General features: G+C 45.0%; 1 protein-coding gene across 2 annotated transcripts in view; it reads right to left on the reverse strand.

Moving 5' to 3' along the window:
- Nucleotides 1–2,328: 2,328 nt before the first annotated feature.
- Nucleotides 2,329–17,926, reverse strand: part of ZNF438 (zinc finger protein 438) — a 209,408-nt gene continuing 193,810 nt past the window's right edge. The window contains exons 6-9 of one of the 2 annotated variants that reach the window (XM_055429845.2): nucleotides 16,796–16,879; nucleotides 10,535–10,609; nucleotides 4,582–6,391; nucleotides 2,329–3,238 (exon numbers count right to left, since the gene is read on the reverse strand). In XM_055429845.2, the coding sequence (XP_055285820.2) occupies nucleotides 2,620–3,238; nucleotides 4,582–6,391; nucleotides 10,535–10,609; nucleotides 16,796–16,879 (2,588 nt within the window). In that variant the 3' untranslated portion in view covers nucleotides 2,329–2,619. The remainder of the gene's footprint in view (nucleotides 3,239–4,581; nucleotides 6,392–10,534; nucleotides 10,610–16,795; nucleotides 16,880–17,926) is intronic. The other variant, XM_055429861.2, reaches the window with a different exon arrangement.

A 17,926-nucleotide genomic window follows, 5' to 3' on the forward strand; every position in this document is an offset into this window, starting at 1 on the left:
TAGACACCAAACTTCCATGCAATCCAAATCCATCTGATTATGTAAAAATTAAAATGTACTTTTAAAGATGCAGATTTCTGTGGTTCTCCATTGTTTTTGTCCTTGAATTCTGGACAGGAGGCTGACCTGAGCTGTTTTAAATGATCCTCCTGAGGCATCACATACCTCTTCCTGCAAATTTGGCCAAAAGAATAATAAATATCAGCCACCACTTACTCCCTGGCCGGAGTACATGCCCAGCGTTTTACATGTGTGGCCTCGACCATTCACCACGGATGCCTCGAGGTGGGGTCATGGCTCCCATCTTACTGGAGGGGTAGTAGAGCCCAGAAAGGTGAGTCCTAGTCTCTGAGCCTCATGGCACCTCCTTCCAAACACTACTGGCCTTGGTTTCTGTACCTAGGCAGGGACTGCACCAGCAACACAGCTCCACCCTAGGAAGGCTTATCAGGCAAGGCCTCCCCCTGGCTTGTCTATCTGAGCTAATGCCAAAGTTCTTTATTTTCTCGTGGCTGCACAGGGTTTTCAATCTTCATTGCGGCATGCGGGATCTAGTTCCCAGACTAGGGATCGAACCTGGGCCCCCTGACTGGAAACGTGGAGTCCCCGCCACTGGGCCACCAAGGACGGCCTACCTCCAAAGTTCTTTAGCTAAATTATTCCCTCTTTTCTCCCACCTCCTCAGTCAGACACCCTCTTCTCAGAATTGCCACGGAGAAAGTGTCACCATTAAGGGCCAGATATGGTGCTGGGCTACTCCTAGTGTAACTCAGGGAGCACCCTGATGAGAAGGGGAACCTGGCAGAGGACTTCACAATGAGCCAACTGCATCTCCCCAGCTGTGCTCTTAGCCCTGTCCTAACCTAACCCTCTCTTTCCAGAGGTTGTCTCACCCTCACTGCAAGAATATGGGCCACAGGTGAGAGTCCCAACTTTGGGGACTTCGACTTTACATGTGGGGTGGACATCCTCTGTCCCCGCGCCTTTGCCCCCACTATCCTCCAGACGCGCCCCCCTGCCCGAGGCCTTCTTGGCCAGTATTTCAAAAACACTGCTTAGCATCTGAAGACAGAGGGGCTGAAGAGCCACTTTAGAGCTGAACTCAAGTTTCTTGGTTTGAACTCACATAGTATTCATGGTAGATCTTTTTTTTTTTTTTTTACTGTTTTCGAGACCACTCTTCCAAGAAAAAACTAGATGTTGTGCTGAATGGTACAGTTGTCCTGTGGCTAACCTAGTTCTTAAAACACCACACAGCATAGGTCTGATATTATCTAAGACCGGGTGGAGCATGATCGATGGTGGTGGTGGTCTGTGATGACCCAAGGGGTAGAATGGGGAGTGGGTGGGAGGGAGGCTCAAGAGGGAAGGGATATGTGCATACTCAAGGCTGATTCACACTGTTGTACAGAAGAAACTAACACAACATTGTAAAGCAATTATCCTCCAATTAAAAATAAACAAAATGAGACACTAAGAAATATAACTTAAGATCCACTAGCTTGTCAGTGAGAATTTAGTTCTTCCTCAGTTTGGATAACCTTTAACACAGAAAACTGTTATGACGCTGCCCCGCCCCAGCTTTGGGTACCAGGCTGGCCATAAGTATGGTGCTTTCAGCCAAAGGCTAGGATGTGAATGGCCTGAGAGCTCCAATTCCCCCATTCTGAGAAAACAATTTTGTAGTCAGGATGGCCAGAGACTTCAGATGGTGATTTTTCTGATTCTAGGTAATTTCCCAGGAATTTAAGAGGCAATCATTTACTCTTGACTTTCAAAGAGAACCTGAGCTTGAAAGGCACAGTTGCATCTAAAACTGATCAGTGAGTGACAGCACTTCCCGGGGAGGGAGGAGAAGCAGCTGACACACCTCGACATCTGGGCTGAACTACCCTGTTCATTCTGTGGGTTGTAAATTTTCTGCCTCAAAAGACGTTTTGAGAATACCTCTTTACCCAAAAAGTGGTTTCTCTATTAGCTGAAGTCCTAAAAAAATGTTTGATGACTTCGATAGGGAGCATTTTGTCAGTATAAAGACTTACTGGCATCTCATCTTCAGGGGAATGTGCTTTTAAGAAAACAGAAGCCCTGAAAACATGGATTTTCAGTTATGATAGATGAGAACCTTATTAATTATGCTGCTCCATGGCATATTCAAACAAACCAGAGAATTTGATAAAGATCAATAATACGCCAGGATTGAGACTGAAATGTTTTTCCCACCTGGAAATTTATCACATTAATCCACTTAAACAGAAAATATGTGAATGAACACAGGACACACACACACACAAACACGTGTTTTCACTAAAAACTGTATTTGACGGACAGCCTAATAGACCTCATTTCAGTCTGCAAATTTATCTTTTTATTGAATCTGAAATAAAAGTCTCAGACATGAACAGGACATAAGATTTTCAAATAAAACTGTATATGTTAGAAAAATATGCATCAAGAGCATATGTACATACATATTCTATAATAAAATAAGACTATGTACAAAAATCACTTCTGCTACTTAATGCTGATCCTAACTTGTTGGATTTTGGTGTTTAATCACCTCCACAAAATAGAGGCAGCTGAGAGCGCACACCTCTCCCTAACCCCCGACCCCATGTTTCATTTTCCAGTTTTGCTGGAAAGTTGGACAACTCCCTGGCTGGAGAGCGTGCTGAAAATTGTCCACAGTTTGGGGGGGTCCTCACACTTGTGCTGCCGCTCCCAGTGTAGAAGTAGCTCTTCTTTGCTCCCTAGTATCTGTGCACAAAGGACACAGTTAAAGCCAGGCTGGGGCAGGGGGAGCGCAGTCTGGGGGCCAGGACACTTGGGGCCCTGGGGGTCTCCCCCGGGCTCACTGGGTCCTGGCTGGGCTCGTTCTTGTTTCGTGAGGGTTTCCACGTCGTTCTGATGATGGAGGTAGAGTTGTCTTTTCAGTCTGGGGACTACACAGAGCTCTCCAGCCAAGGCATGATGCCTTAGCAGCTTCCTTCTCTCAGGACGTTTCCAGAAAGGAGCAGCCTGTTTAGTCAGTTCTCCCTGAGCTGCTCTGCTTCCCGGGGAGGGTGAGCTCTCCTCTGGCAACTGGCCCTGGATTTCCTCACCATGAACGGAAAGCAGGTGGAACTTGATTTCAGCCAGAGACTGGGCAGTGATCTGACAGCGACCACATCTGATCTGGAACCCGGCCTCGTCATTCTGGTTCATGAGGAGGTCTTCTTCCAGGCTAGACTTGGTCTCCCTGGAAACGGGGGAGAGAATATGTCAGACCTCACCGAAAAACTTCTCCTAACAGCTCCTGGCCTTCTGGGCTCTAAGACATATGCACCATGCACTCAAGAGGAGGTCGAAGGCAGGGAGAACAGAGACCATGTGGGAGACAGAGGCCACGGAGAAGGTCAATGTCAGGCCTGTGTGGTGGGGCCTCACACCTCCCAGGCTGGCAGGGCCACTTCACAAAGAGGGTCCCCTTTATGAATCTCCTCTGAGAGCTAACTGTTCTTTGGTTACCATGGCAAGAGATGTGCCCACCAGGGGAGCAGGAGGTACCAAGTGTTGCAGGACCCACTGGGTCCAGCTGAGATGACTGTCCCCACCCATCAGGGGGCCCTTCCTAACCCCGAGCCCCCAATGCACTTTGCACTGTTTACCTAAAAATCAAAATGGACTCCATTAACCATTCAGAAGTGAGGTTTCTTTGGGGGAGGTGGCTATATACCTTAGGAAAAGGCACAGGGAATGGAAATGCCTAAAGAGACACAGCGAAACTCCAGAAAAGCCAGGAAGAAACAGGACTGGTGTAGCTTATTTTTAGTGACTATGAGAAACAGAGCTGAAAGTGAACCGAAAGGATTGAGAACCATCAGAACTGGTGATGATGAGGGACCGAGGTTCTAACGTGCTGGGAGATGTTTGATTTGCAAGGTTCATGTGCATGCATCTTACAGAAACCCCCTCCATCACTCAGAGCAAAAGGGACAGACTGAGGGTGCTTCCTTGGTTTACTCAGGACTCTGACCCATTCGACAGGCTTTCAGATGGCTCAGCTGCCTTGTTTACAAAGCTGGAAAGCAGCACCGCACAGGCAACCATGTAGGAGACAGCTTACCTGGCCTCAAGGGGAAAAAGACCAAGTGCTGAGGGGCAGGTCTGCCCTGGAGGGGCTGAGTCCCCACCACCTGGTATGCCAGTTTTGGGGCAAATGATGCTCTTTCAATATACATTCTGTGGGCATGAGTTTGAGGGAAATTACTGGTCAAAAGGACCATAACCATATATGTTAAGTTACTCTTCCATATTTCAGATGCAAAATTAATAACGTGCCCGAATGTCTCCAGCATCCCTCAAGCTGGCCCTTGTGCCCTGGCAGACAGGAGGATGAAGCTGGTCAAAAATCATTAATGATCAGAGACCAAAGAGAAATGAGGCTATTCATCACAGAACAGAGATAAGTGGTAGCAGTTAACTTCTGAAATCTTAATCTGAGGGCTGTCTTTCCAAACTCACCTTTTGGAATGTGGGATCCGACCCTGATCTGGAATCTGAAAGTTCCTTCTGGCCAGGCCCCCCGTCACCCATACTCACCTGTCCACCAGTCCCTCCACCTGGCAAGGGGTCTGCTCTCTGGTCCTTGGCAGGTCCTCCGGCTGCGGCTCGCAGGGGGAGCCTGATGGCCCCTGATGGCCATCATCGGTGCTGATGGCCACACCGTGCACCTCTTTCAGGTGGCCGAAGTACACTCTGACGTGGCCGAACACCTTGGCGCAGAACTCACAGCACACAAGCTTCCTGGGCCGGGAGTCCCCGTGGTGCAACCGCACATGCGCGCTCAGGCTGCCCCGCCGCTTGTACACCTTTCTGCAGAGCCTGCAGCTGAAGGGCCGGCCATCCGGGGGTCCGCTTGTGTGCTCGCGGAGGTGCTCCTTGGATGGGAAGGGGTGGTCACACACGTGGCACCTGTGCCAAGTCTTCCTGAGGCCGGAGAACCCGTTTCTGAAGGCAGGGTCGGGCTTTGGGGGCTGGCCGTCCTCCTTCCAGTCCAGATGCTTGGGGGCCAGGGAGTGATCGAAAGACAAGTGTCCCAGGCTCCCGGGTGGCGGGGGCTGGAGGGTGGCTGGGGGCGAGGCCAGGGCTGGCAGGGCCGGGACAGGTTTGGGCATGATGCTCCGGTATTTTTTCACGGTCCCTGGTTTTTGCTCCCTGGATTCTTGGGGTTCACTTTTGACTCTTTCTTTGCTGTCTTTACAACTAAGGACACATTTCCACCTTTTCCCCTGAAATGTCAAAAGTTCGTCTGGGCCCTTGCGTTTTCTTCCTCTTCTCTTTGCTGTCTCACCGTTTAGTTTTGTTTTGTGGTTGAGGTCAGGCTTGGTGGCTGAACAGGAGGTACTGTCGCCGGGGCTCTGCCCGGGAGCCGGTGGGGCAGGTCCCCTGTCCCCCACCTGCGGGGCTGCACTGAAGCCTTCCGGGATGGAGGGGGTCTGGTCTCGGGCAGTCCTGAGCCCAGGGAAGGGGACATGCTCAGTGTTCATGGCGGCTTTGCTCCTGTAAACCTGCACGGTCTTCACTCTCGAGTAGGGCAGGATGGGCAGTTTACCTCTGGGGACGTAAGAGGGCACCTGGACCGCATTTCCAATGACGCCTGGTGACGACAAAATGGCTTTGGTGGCATCGACCGGTTCTTGAGGTTTTTCACTGGCAACAGCAGAAGGTTTCCTGGGGGTTTTCTTGCCTGGAACTTTCACTCTTCCTGAACTCTTCGGGAGGCCCTGCTCGGTGGAGGGCTCCTCTGGTGTGGCCAGTGCTGGGGTGGCAGGTGGAGTCCGACCTCCATGGTTGCTGGTTCCTGGAGGCCGGGGGTCTCCGGGGCCACTCCTGTTGGTTAGCGCAGCTAGGGCTGGGTCTGGTGCCGGCTTGGGTGAGTTGGGCTTGTGTAGGGGCTCAGGATGCTCAGGTGGGGAAGGGGCTGCTTGGGTTTGGGCAGGTTTGCTGCAGCCCGTCTCGGAGGAGAAACCGAGCCCCGGCTTCTTTCTGACTCCTTTGCCGGGTCTCGGGGGCTGGTACCGAGGGATGGGCAGCTTTAGGTTCTCGGGCAGAGGCAGCCGGGGTTTCTGGATCGGGTGAGCTGAGGCCACGTGCGGCAGAGCGAACAACGAGAAGGTCCCTTCCTGGCCAGCCACCTGCATCAGTGTGTAATTCTGCGGGGGCATCCCCAGGGGCTTGGAGCTGAGGGAAGGGCCTGGATTCGCCTGATCAGAGAGTGAGGGTGCCGGGCCAGGCAGCACTCTGGGTGCCAAGACTTGGGGTGCAATCTTTGGAGCGATGGTTCTAAATTGACTCTTATTCTGCAGGCCTTTCCCACTGTGAATCGCCCCAGGAGGGATATTTGGTTCGCCTGCAGGACAACACAACATAAAAAGTCACTCTGGGGTCACTGTCCTGTGGTGAGAGCACAGGTAAGCATCCAACCATCTCCTCTGCCCGGAAGCATCCTTGGACCCAGCCCTGCCCTTGGGTGCAGAGCAAGTGTTCCTCAAGATGGAGGTCAGTTCCTGCCCACCTTTCCAGGGACTGATGACTGTTATTCTCCAGGGTTCCACGGCCCTTGTCATAACACTCACCACTTTCCACAGTAATTTATCTGTTTGTTCATCTCTACTACAGAACACAGAGCATCCTGAAAGCTGGGACTATCCTTGTATTCTGCAAGTCCATCCTCCCCGTTGACTTCACTCTGATTTATTTTACAGGCCAGTGCTCCCCACCCTGTCCCTGAGCTCTGGGCTACACCCCCTCTGGCATGTTCTACTGCGGACTCTTCTTTTATATAAATGTCTTGCTTTCCCTATTAAACTTATGCTCTGTGAGCACAAAGCCCATATTGGATCCCACTGTATCTTTGTTAGGAAACAAATGTTTCTTGTACCAAACTCCTTTCTTACTCGGTTTTAGGACAAATTTGACCCACTGGCAGCGCCATCTGTCCTGCACACAGGGATGCATGCCAGACTGAATGCTGACTCTGTGGCCGTTTCCCCGTGTGACTTGTGAATTTCTTCTCACACCTCTCAAACTGTTTATGTGTGCTTTTGCAATTAAATCACCAGTATTAAAAAAGTTGATGTGACACCTTACACACATGTTGGAAGAAAAACAAAAAGATACAGAGTGATAAGTAAAGACACAGAGACAACATAAAAAATACATGGATCACACAAAAAGGCCCTTCCAGGACACCGATGGGAACAATTTTAACTGACAGGCTAACACTTCATATTTGAGATTTATTAGGCTGACCGAAAAGCCATGATTACCGCTCTGAGGGGACAATTATGGAAACATTTCCATGCAGTGCTTCTAAGGGCTGAATCATTGGTTTTCTCCCCTAAGGCCTCAAGCTCTTGAGTCCTGGCTGCAGAAGAATTTCTCATTTCTGAGTACCTCATATCAGTCAGCTTGTATTTTCCAGGTACCCACACTATTCTAGAGATGGCTGCCACCCATGGTTTTTTTCTGAAACCACTGGGGCCAGATGTGCTTTGGAATTTACACTTTCAAATTTTAAAGAAGTAATAAATGCTTACAGCAGATGTTATGTAACACCTTGCAGAGTCTGCATAATACCCCAAATTAAACCTATTACCACTTCTGTAGTGAAATATATGAGCATTCACAAGGCAGGCGGTGGGGGGAAGGAATGATTTTTAAAGTTCTTATTTCAGTTTAGGCTTTGCCTCTGAATGTGTTTTAATATCCAACTTTTGATAACATATTCTGTTTTCAGAGCCTGTTAAATTTTGGAGTTACAGGAAGAGGATCGAAGAACTATTTGTTTGGGAACTACCAAGGGTATAAAGGGCTTCCCAGGTGGCACACTGATAAAGAATCCACCTGTTCAATGCAGGAGACGCAAGAGACTCGGGTTCAAAGATTCCCTGGAGTAGGAAATGGCAACCTACTCTAGTATTTTTGCCTGGAAAATTTCATGGAGAGAGGAGCCTGGTGGGATACAGTCCATGGGGTTGCAAAGAGTTGGATACAACTGCCTGCTACTTCATACCGTGTCATGTCATGTCATGTGAAAGGTATAAAGATGAAATGATACAGCTTTTCCCTTAGTTAGCTGGCTATCTGGTGAAACGACCATTAAACATTAAAAATCAACCTTGATTTTAATGTCTACAGTGAGTGAACTAACAGTTTTAGCACAAAATTGATTTTTTTCAGCAAAAATGACAGTGCAAATAAACAAATGACATAATAGAGTTAAAATATGTACTGACTGACCAACTTATTCTAGACAGTAATCACTGTTTGATGAAGAAAAAGTATGCTAGAAACATATTTCACATAGTATTATAGCATACATTAGAGGAAGAAGGAAAAGACTAGTGTTAAGGTTGGAAAAATCAGAGAAGGATAATTATGTAATCTGGCTTTGTGACCACGAAGTTCATGGGTAAACTGACTGGTTGATCACCTCACAGCAGTCACCTAAACTGATTGGCTATATCTGCTTCATCTTCCTGCATAATTTAATTCATTTTTCAAGTTCTATTTCCACAGTTTTTAAATTTAAACATCTTTCATGTTAAACCTCATTTTAACTTTTTAGAAGTACTGAAGTAAGCTGTACATAAATACATTAAACCAGGATTGAGAGAGTTTACAGAGAGCTTAAAATTATTGACAGCTTTTGGTTGCCAAGTGACAAAGCTTATTAAATAATTACAATGACAATCACAATGGTCTTTGCATTTATGTAACCTATCATGGGACAGGAAACACTGGGTGATTTCTATTTAGTTCCTACTCCTAAGTGATGGAATACACAGTATTTATAGCAAGAAGAGCTGGAAGAAAGGCTATGCTGGCCTTAATTAGTCTCAAGTCCGCTTGAAATACAATAATATGTGACAACAATGCATTGCAGCACAAGACACCTCACTTGTCTGCTCAAGTCTGTCCAACTGGCTCTTCATCCCAGACTGGAGCCTAAGTCCTTGCAGGGGCCTCAAGGGCCTGGAGCCCTGGGCTCCTGGGAGTGCTCCAACCTAGTCCCTCCCCAGGTTCTCTCCAGGCACACAGCCTTGCTGCTGATCCTCACAGGGGCCACACACCTGAATCCCAGAGGGTTCACACCTGCTACTCTCACCACCCTGACTTGCTTCTCTCGATCATCCCCAGTAAGGGCTGCAGCATTTTCTTCAAGTTTTGCTCAAATAGCCTCTTCATGGTGAACTCTTCTTTTACTAAAGAGAAGAGCCTTAGTAAACCTGTAGCCCCATTCTGAACTCCCTGCCCCACTTCCCATTTCCATCTCCTCCAGCACACTCGCTCCATCTCATGGATTACATTATGGTCTGCAGTCCCCATCCCACACCCTCCCTCTACAAAAGTGAATTCCTTGTCGATGGGGAGTTTATTTACCTCTTTGGGGCCTGGAACAGGGTTACGGATGTGCTCAGAAATCTGATAATTACTTGTTAAATTTGTAAATGATACTTGTAATAAAGTGATCAGTAAACGAAAGGAAAAAAAACACAATTTAAAAGCAAACTGAAAACTGCCATATTACTTTGAAAATTAAGAAACAGAGAATAGGTCTCTGGAATACTTTTTTTTCAATTTAATTTGGCCACCATCAGAATAAGGATACCACCATGATTTTTTTTTTTTTTTAAAAGAAAACAAACAAAAAACCTTTTAAGGTTAAAGGGGAGTTCAGTTCAGTTCGCTGGTTAAAGGGGAGAGGTGAGGCCAAATGACTAACCATCTGAGGAGGTAATAAGAGAGAATGGTAAATGATGCTATTGGGGTACAAAGAAACAAGCAAGCTCTGAAGAAGAAACTGCTTTAAAGAAAACAGACTCACAAAGAGGGAAAAAGAAGGGGATTAGAGAGAAAAGAGGAGGAAGCTAGAAGTGGAAAAACTGACCCTCAGAGCAGAGAATGGCTCTGTCAGCATGACGAGGAGCAGAAATAACAAAGAACAAAAGATGCAGCTGAAGCAACAACTGGTGGTCAAGGTCACCTCAAAGTCCCCAAAGACTTCAGCTGGGAAGGGGCTCCCCAGGTTTTATGACTGAGTATAAGAAAGCAATCTTCTGACAGTTAAGGTTCCCAGCAATGAAGCCAGCTATATTTATTGAGCTGCTCCAGAAGGGCGGGAGAGGGCTAATTATGATACATTTAAAGTAGATATGCTTCAACGAATCTTCAGAAGTTCCTATATTACAGTGGAAATAAAATCTCACATGAAGACCAATGACAGTCACAGGAAAAGGAAGCCAACTGTGGTCTCGGAGCAAAGGAAACTTTAGGGTAACCACAATCCCAGCATTGAAGAATACTGATCGGTGAGCGGCCTGAAACGACAGAGCCCGGGGTGACAGTAAAAGGCCTGCCACACAATTTTCCCCAGGTTCCCTGAAATTCAAAGAGGTAGATCCTGGGGGTATAAAAATGTATCAATTAGCCTCATGATCAATAATCAGAAGAAATCTGTGGGGTGAAAGGATAAACTGAATTTACTCACACTTGCCTGGATCTGTTGGGAATTCCATACAGATGGAACAGGTGTGGAACAGATCATGAAGGTGATGTTGAGTCTCTTCTCCCAGAATCATTAATGATGAGGTGACAGGGAATGAAATGATGCATTAGAAGAAAATCATACCAGGAGAAAGAGGGCAAGGCCATAAAAATAGAGGGAAAAACTCCTTAGGAATTACTCAAATGTTCAGCAAGAGGGTACTAATACAACAGCCAACCATGCAACAGAATATTATGCAACGGTAGAAACAAAGTACTAATACAGGGTACAAACACAATACTCAGCCAATCATGCAATGGAATACTAAGCAGTAGTAGAAAAGAAGAATGAGTTAGACTGACACATAACACTCTCCAAGTGAGATACTTGGAGATACTATCACTTGGATTTTTTTTTTTTTTAAAGTAGTGAGAGACACACACAAACTAATGCCTGTGTATACACAGAATATCTCTCAAAGGAAACCAAAGAAACTAGTCTTAATGTGGCCTTTGGGGTAAAGGCACAGTGGTGGGGAGTAACTATAGGGTGGGATGGGGATGAATGCATACTTTCCACTGAATATTCTCTATGCCTAGCACAGAGAAGGTACCTATAAATATTGGTTGAATGAATGAAAGGCAAATGAAGATTTCCTTTTTGGATCCGTTGTGCAGAAGGAGTATCTTTCGGGATGATGGTGATGGGTAAGTGTGTATCCGTTCGTAAATGACTATGTCCAGATGACACAGAGAGCATTTCAAGTTTTTCCTTTTCTTGCCTATTTAAGGATTAGAATTGCTAGTGATAAGAGAAGTAATTGAATCATCTGACAGGCAGTGCATCACCACCCCTCAAGGTTCAGTCCCGGGAAGCATCAGAGCTCATTATCTCCCAAGGACAACTAAAGTGCTGAGAACCATCTCTCCCAACATTTGGCTCCTTAAAATAAAACAAGGCAGGAGCTTCCCTGGTGGTCCAGTGGTTGGGACTTCACTTTCCAATGAAGGGGTGCTGGTCAGGGAGCTAGGATCCCTGACATGCCTTGAGGCCAAAAAACCATAAACATGAACCAGAAATGATATTGTAAGAAATTCAATGAAGACTTTAAAAGTGATCCACAATAACAACAACAACACCTTAAAAAACATAAAACAAAGCAATTTTCAATAAAGGTCAGTTATGCTATAATAACCACAAGTTTTGTTTTAAAGTAGTTTGAACAACAGGAGTGTTTAGAGAAGCTGAAAATGCCATGAAGTTTTTTAAAACACTGAAATGGTACGATTGTAGCAAGTCTTTCTCAGCTACACGGCTGCAACAGTGGTTTATCCCACGATGCATTTACAAGGCCTCTCTCCCTGATGGTGTGATCTAAAACCCCTCACCTGTCACCTACTAAATCACAGATTTCAGAGAACTGTGCACTAAATGGTAAGTCGAAATTTCCACTGACATTCATCATTTCTGGAAATCCTGCGAAATTACCCATAACACAGTTAAAGAGGCTCACAGGACTCCCAGGCACTAAACATGGACTTTTATTAACTGGAAACATGAAAGGCTCACTCAGTAAAATTAATTTTGCACAATTCTACAATGCAAATACTTAGTATTACGATTTTAAATGTGGGCTGTTTTTAATATGTTAAGTGTATTAAAAATAATTATTTTGAAGAGTGACATTTACAGTCGGTGAGAATTTGATCTAACTGCGGATTAAAGGAAAACGAGGTGGTAGTGAGTCCTTATTATGGTCTAGACTCTGTGCTGGGTCTCTTAAGTGAATCCTTATGCAAACTCTACAAATAAGTATTACTGTCCCCCTTAACAGATTAAGCAAAAAGAGGCTTGAGGAAGTTAGGTAACAGCTGAAGTCCACACCCGTCTAATTCTAATGTGGACAATGAGCTTCTACTTCATCATCCTCCCCTCAAGAGGGGGAAAATTTTTAGGCTTCCTTGGTGGCTCAGAGGTAAAGAATCTGCCTGCCAATGCAGGAGACACGGGTTTGATTCCTGATCCAGGAAAATCCCACATCCCAACTAAGCCTGTGGACCACAACTAAGGAACCAGTGTTCTAGAGCCTAAGAGCCAAAACTACAGAAGTCCATGCCCTAAGGTTCATGCTCTGCAACAAGAGAAGCCACTGCAATAAGAAGCTTGCACATCACAACTAGAGTGTAGCCCTTGCTTGCCACAACTAGAAAAAAGCCTGTGAAGCAATGAATACCTAGCGCAGTCAAAATAAATAAATAAATTAATAAATCAAGTTAATTAATAAAATTAATTAATTGAAAAGGGGGAAAGTATTTACAAAATTGCCCTTAACTCCAAAATATATTATATTATAATTCATATATTATATTAAAATATATTATTATTTCTAAATTTTAAGGAGGGGGGAAAAATGTGAAAGTAGAAATGGCTTGTCGTATTCCCAAACTTCAATGACCATTAAAAGATTCTTTCCAACAGCCCACTAATTAGAGAACTGATGAAAAACTAAGAGTCACTTGAAGGTAAAAGCAGATATTCAAAGTTGAGTTGAATTACTAACCATAGGATTCTGACGAATCCAATAAGGTGGCCAGCTATTTGTCTGGAGAAAGGACCAAGTGGGTCCTGTGTGCATCTCCTCCATCAGGTCGAACTGATGGGTGTGGCTGCATGTGAGAGGCAGCAGAGGGAAGATGCGGGTCAGTGGTCCATGAGCCCACAGCCAAGCTAGCCTCATCAGGCTGCTTCACAACATGCCCCTGTACAGACAGTGTTAAGAGACAAGCACATGAAGCAGGCAGTTCTCCAACAGCTGCAAATAACTCACTTCCTGATTTCCACCCACAGAACCAAGGCGCAGGGTGCTGCTTCTGAACAAAGTTGCTCCCGCTTGACCCTTGCTGGTTTGGACACGGTTCCACCATCACTCCATCTAGGGAGACACTGAGGTCCGTGGCTAAGTCCAGAGCAGAGAACAGGTAGAGAAAGAGGGTCCCTGCTCTTGACACAGGGCTCCCTGGCTCTAGGCCCAGAACAAGAGTGCTGCCAAGCACTCTTGGCCACAAAAGAGCCCAAACTTTTAGGGCTTGTTTTGGTTTTAATTGTATTAAACTGAGAAACTCTATTTTTACTTTTATTGCTTGGCATCCCCGTTCTCCCTCTCACTTGGCTTTCCAATAATAAGTTCCAGTTGGGGTTCAAACTGTTTCCCAGGACGGTCTCTGGTTAAAAGCAGTATGGTGAAACCCTGGAGAAGTCCAAGATGAAAGAAAGGCCTCTGAACATGGGAGGAGCTCAATTTAATTTTGTTGAAAAACCTATAAACACGTGGAGCCGTAGCCCACTGGCTCCCCCAGGCACCTCCAGGCTCTGCGGCGCCGTCTACAGGGCTGTGTTGAATGCTGGCGGGAGAGATAGTGCTGTAAAGCATGCTGGCAGCATAGGCACAGTGTTCTTTGTTTCTGAGGACTCAGGATGCCAAGACCTCTCTAGTCCACACATCCACAGCACTCGGACCTCACAGAATCACTCTACTAGGACCCCTAGTTCAGGAAATCTGACACTGTATGAGAAAGAAAGACAGTCCCACCTGGCGATCTTGTGTCCTGAGTCCATCCTCCTCAGCACACTTGCCCTTGCTGAACTGAGGTCCCAGCCAGCTCCCTTCCCTCCCCTCTTGCAGCCACCCCAGGGATGTCCTGACATCTTCCATTCAGCACAGGCTTTGAGAGCTGTCTTGCTCATCATCGACTAGCTTAGCAAGGAAGAGAATTCTTTTCTGAGCACAGGAGATCCTTTTCTTTCCTAGCACTATTCAATGCTGTTTCTTCAACATTAATTCAATGATAAGGATATTTCATGTATCAGGTAACGTGCAAAATACTTTGGATGCATTATCTCCTTTAATCCCCACAATCCACTGAGTTAGGGAGTTAGGAATTACTGCTCATGTGTATTTTACAGATATAGATTTCAAAGCCAGCAGGTTACAGACTGGAATTCAAGGCTTAGCCCAGGTGACACCAAAGGCTCTTCCCAGTTCTCCCTGCTGCCTGGAAGCTGTATCCATGGTGATGGCCACCATCATAGTCTCTAGTGGGAAGAACATGGGTTTGGGGGTTGACAGATGTGGATTCAACTCCTGTCTCTGACTCATAGCTTAGGATTCACAAATAAGAACACTCAGGCTGAGAGTGAGTGACTTTGAAAGTCACTCACTCTCAGCCTGAGGGTTCTTATTTATGAAGTGTGCATAATTGTATTTGGTTGCTGTCAGGATTAAATGAAAAAAGTATCCATAAACATGCCAGGGTGGGGCTTGCTACACATCAATTTTGCAGTACACATTAGTTTTCTACTCTTGCTCCCTCTCTCTTCTGGCTGCACTGGGTCTTCAATGCTGCAATAGGGTTGTCTCTAGTTTTGGTGCCCTGACTTAGCTGCTTCAGGGCATGTGGGATCTTCCTGCACCAGGGACTGAACTTGTGTCCCCTGCACTGGCAGGCAGGTTTTTAACCAATGGACCATCAAGGAAGTCCTCTGTCTTCTACATTTTCTTGCCAAGCTTATGAGGCTCCTGACAATTATATTTGGTAGAAGGGAAAAAAAAAAGCACAAATCTTGACCATGAATCATATGGAAACAGCGTTGTTGTTGTTCAGTCGCTAAGTCATGTCTGACTCTTTATGACCCCATGGATTATAGCCTGCCAGGCTCCTCTGTTCATTGGATTTCCCAGTCAAGAATACTGGAGTGGGTTGCCATTCCTTCTCCAGGGGACCTTCCTGATTCAGGGATGGAACCAGTGTCTCCTGCATGGCAGGCAGATTCTTTACCACTGAACCACCAGGGAAGCCCAGTGGAAATAGTACTGAATCTTTAAAAGGGTATTTCTTTGTTGAGAGGGAAATGAAAGAAAATGGGAAGAAATAACTATTCCTTGTGAATGATTCAGTAAACCTGTAAAGCATTTCTTTCTTGCCTCTCTGGGGCCATCCACTCTGGCAGCTTCATCTGATCCAGCCTACCAGGCTCTCTTTACCCTGCCCGTTCCCCCTGCCCCAACCCCATTTTGCATGCAGTTGACAAAGTGCTAATCAGATTAACAGTATTTAGTGAATAGGAGTGAAAACTGCAAAGAGCAGTTTTCGGGAGATACTCTCCTCTGCTTTTGTTTATACTGAGTATTGATACTAATTGCTCTTGTTCTCCAGTTTAGCAGGGAAGAAAGCACCTCCTCTGGTAGACCTTCAGGGAGTAGGGTAAGCCCAGGTCTCAGGGGTCCCGTGAGGGACAGGGACTAAGAACTTTGGTCACATCTTGGGAGAAGGGTGAGAGCAATGGACATGCAGTTTTTCATTTTGGGAGAGAAAACATGTGAGTGCTTGAGGGTGTGGGCAGGGCAACCAGAAGTTTGAAAGTGCTTGTGAATTTCAGTATTTTGCTGGAGAAATCATTAAGAAATATGTTTAAGATAGCTTGTGTATAGAAAGAAAAATTTGGCATCCAAAGAGGAACTACAGCCCATAAAATCGAACAAATTAGATATGTAAATATATCACCAAGTGGGAGAAAACAAGCATTCTTTATGAACAAGTTTAAAAGCCAATTACCTAAAATATTAATGTGAGAAAAAACGTTACACAATGTGATTTTCGTTAAATTCAGGCAGGTAATTATTCTTTTCAAGTCATATAAGTAATGCCCCAAATGAAAAGAAAATTTAAAAAGCTCTATTATTTAAAATACAGTTTAATAATGCTTGATTTCAGTGACTTTCCCCTTCATTTTAATCAAGCCCCCTTTATCAGTCCTTATTTCTAGGGGAAACTATTTTGAATTTCAAGTGCCTCTGATGAAAAACAGTTGAAAACGCTATGAGATAGTCTTACTTTTAATGCTTTGAGGAAGATGAAGTTATTTTTCTTTTTGGCAAAAAAACAAAAACAAAAAAACAACCAAACCTGTAGCGTGTGCAAGATTTTATTCACTATTATAAAGCTGTCGATTTACCCAAATCTAAAAATGACTGAGCAGCATCAGAATTTAACTAAGAGCTAATGATCACTGGGGGACGCAGAGCAGGGCAAAGGCAACTTGTGAGATACTTCATAAGCCCATTTCCCCACTATTCTTTTCATTGTAAATATTACTAGAATTGTGAATATGCAGTTGAACCTGAGAAGGCATTGCTCACTGCAGTTCATCAAGGTAAAAGGAGCACATCATTTCATCTGAAGTCCAAACTCCCATAAACATATATACCTGTACAGGTTGTCTTTCCAGGAGATTCCAACATCTTCTGAGTCAGCAGTTTCTCCACAGGGCTGGGGAGCAGGGAGACATCTCCTGCAAGAGAGCTTTAGTGAGTCAGTATCTCAGGGCAAGAAATCTTCCACCAACAAGTTAAAAACTGGCCCCTTCTATTTATATCTTGTATTTCAATATCAGTTGGAACAGTTACTATCTGGGATGACAGTTGTTGAAGAAAACCTTTTCCTTCGTGGGATAAACAGAAAGAACAATGTTTCAACATCAGAACATGCAGACAGTTGGAACAAACTAGGGTGTGCGCAGACCATGCTTGATTTTGGTCAAAATATCCTGATTATGAAACTGAAGTGGTGAAGATCACAATGTTTCAACTGCAGTATAGTTACGGGGCTGGAATCACAAGGATATTCTTATTTTTATACCATTACTACAAAAGGAGATTTGGTGTATGTCTATACAACAGACCTTTTTAAAGAATGTACAAACAGCATTTTCTAAAAAATGAAATAATGGTTCCACTGCTTTATGGCAGAGTTTTACAGATGTTCTATCTTCACTTCTGATTTATCTTCGACGCACAAAGATTTAGGACAATTTTTTTTTTAATGCAAGTTTTTCTGTATCTCAACTTTTATGTCAAATAGTTCATGATTTTAAGTCCAAATGTACAGCACCATGTATTTCTACGTTGATAATTATTCCCTGAAACTCCTGCTGATTAGTAAGTCTTGACGGTTTCTCATTTCTACAATCAAGATACATCTTATCTTAACATAGAGAGACCACCTGTGATACTGACTCTGGAAAGAAAATAAAGAAAATGAAGTGCCAGACACTGCTGGTACCGAGATCCTGGGTTTGTGGGGAACTACTTCTATGAGGTTGACCAGCCTGGCTCTGTGTGGGCTATCTCACATATACTGTACAGATTCTCAGGTTCAGCTAATGCTGACCTGAATCACTAAAAAAAAAATAAAGAATAAAAATGAAAGCATCAAGAGTTTGAAAGCTGTAGAACCAATCTGGATTCCTTTTCTTTTGAAGTCTGCCCAGTTTCTCCTCTATCAATATCTTTATTGTTCTCTGGATGCAACTAGAGAGCTGGCTGAAGGAAACATTTAC

Source organism: Moschus berezovskii, chromosome 15 (genome assembly GCF_049115385.1).
Source record: "Moschus berezovskii isolate FMDL1 chromosome 15, NW_MosBer_1.0, whole genome shotgun sequence".
Taxonomy (NCBI): Eukaryota; Metazoa; Chordata; class Mammalia; order Artiodactyla; family Moschidae; genus Moschus; species Moschus berezovskii.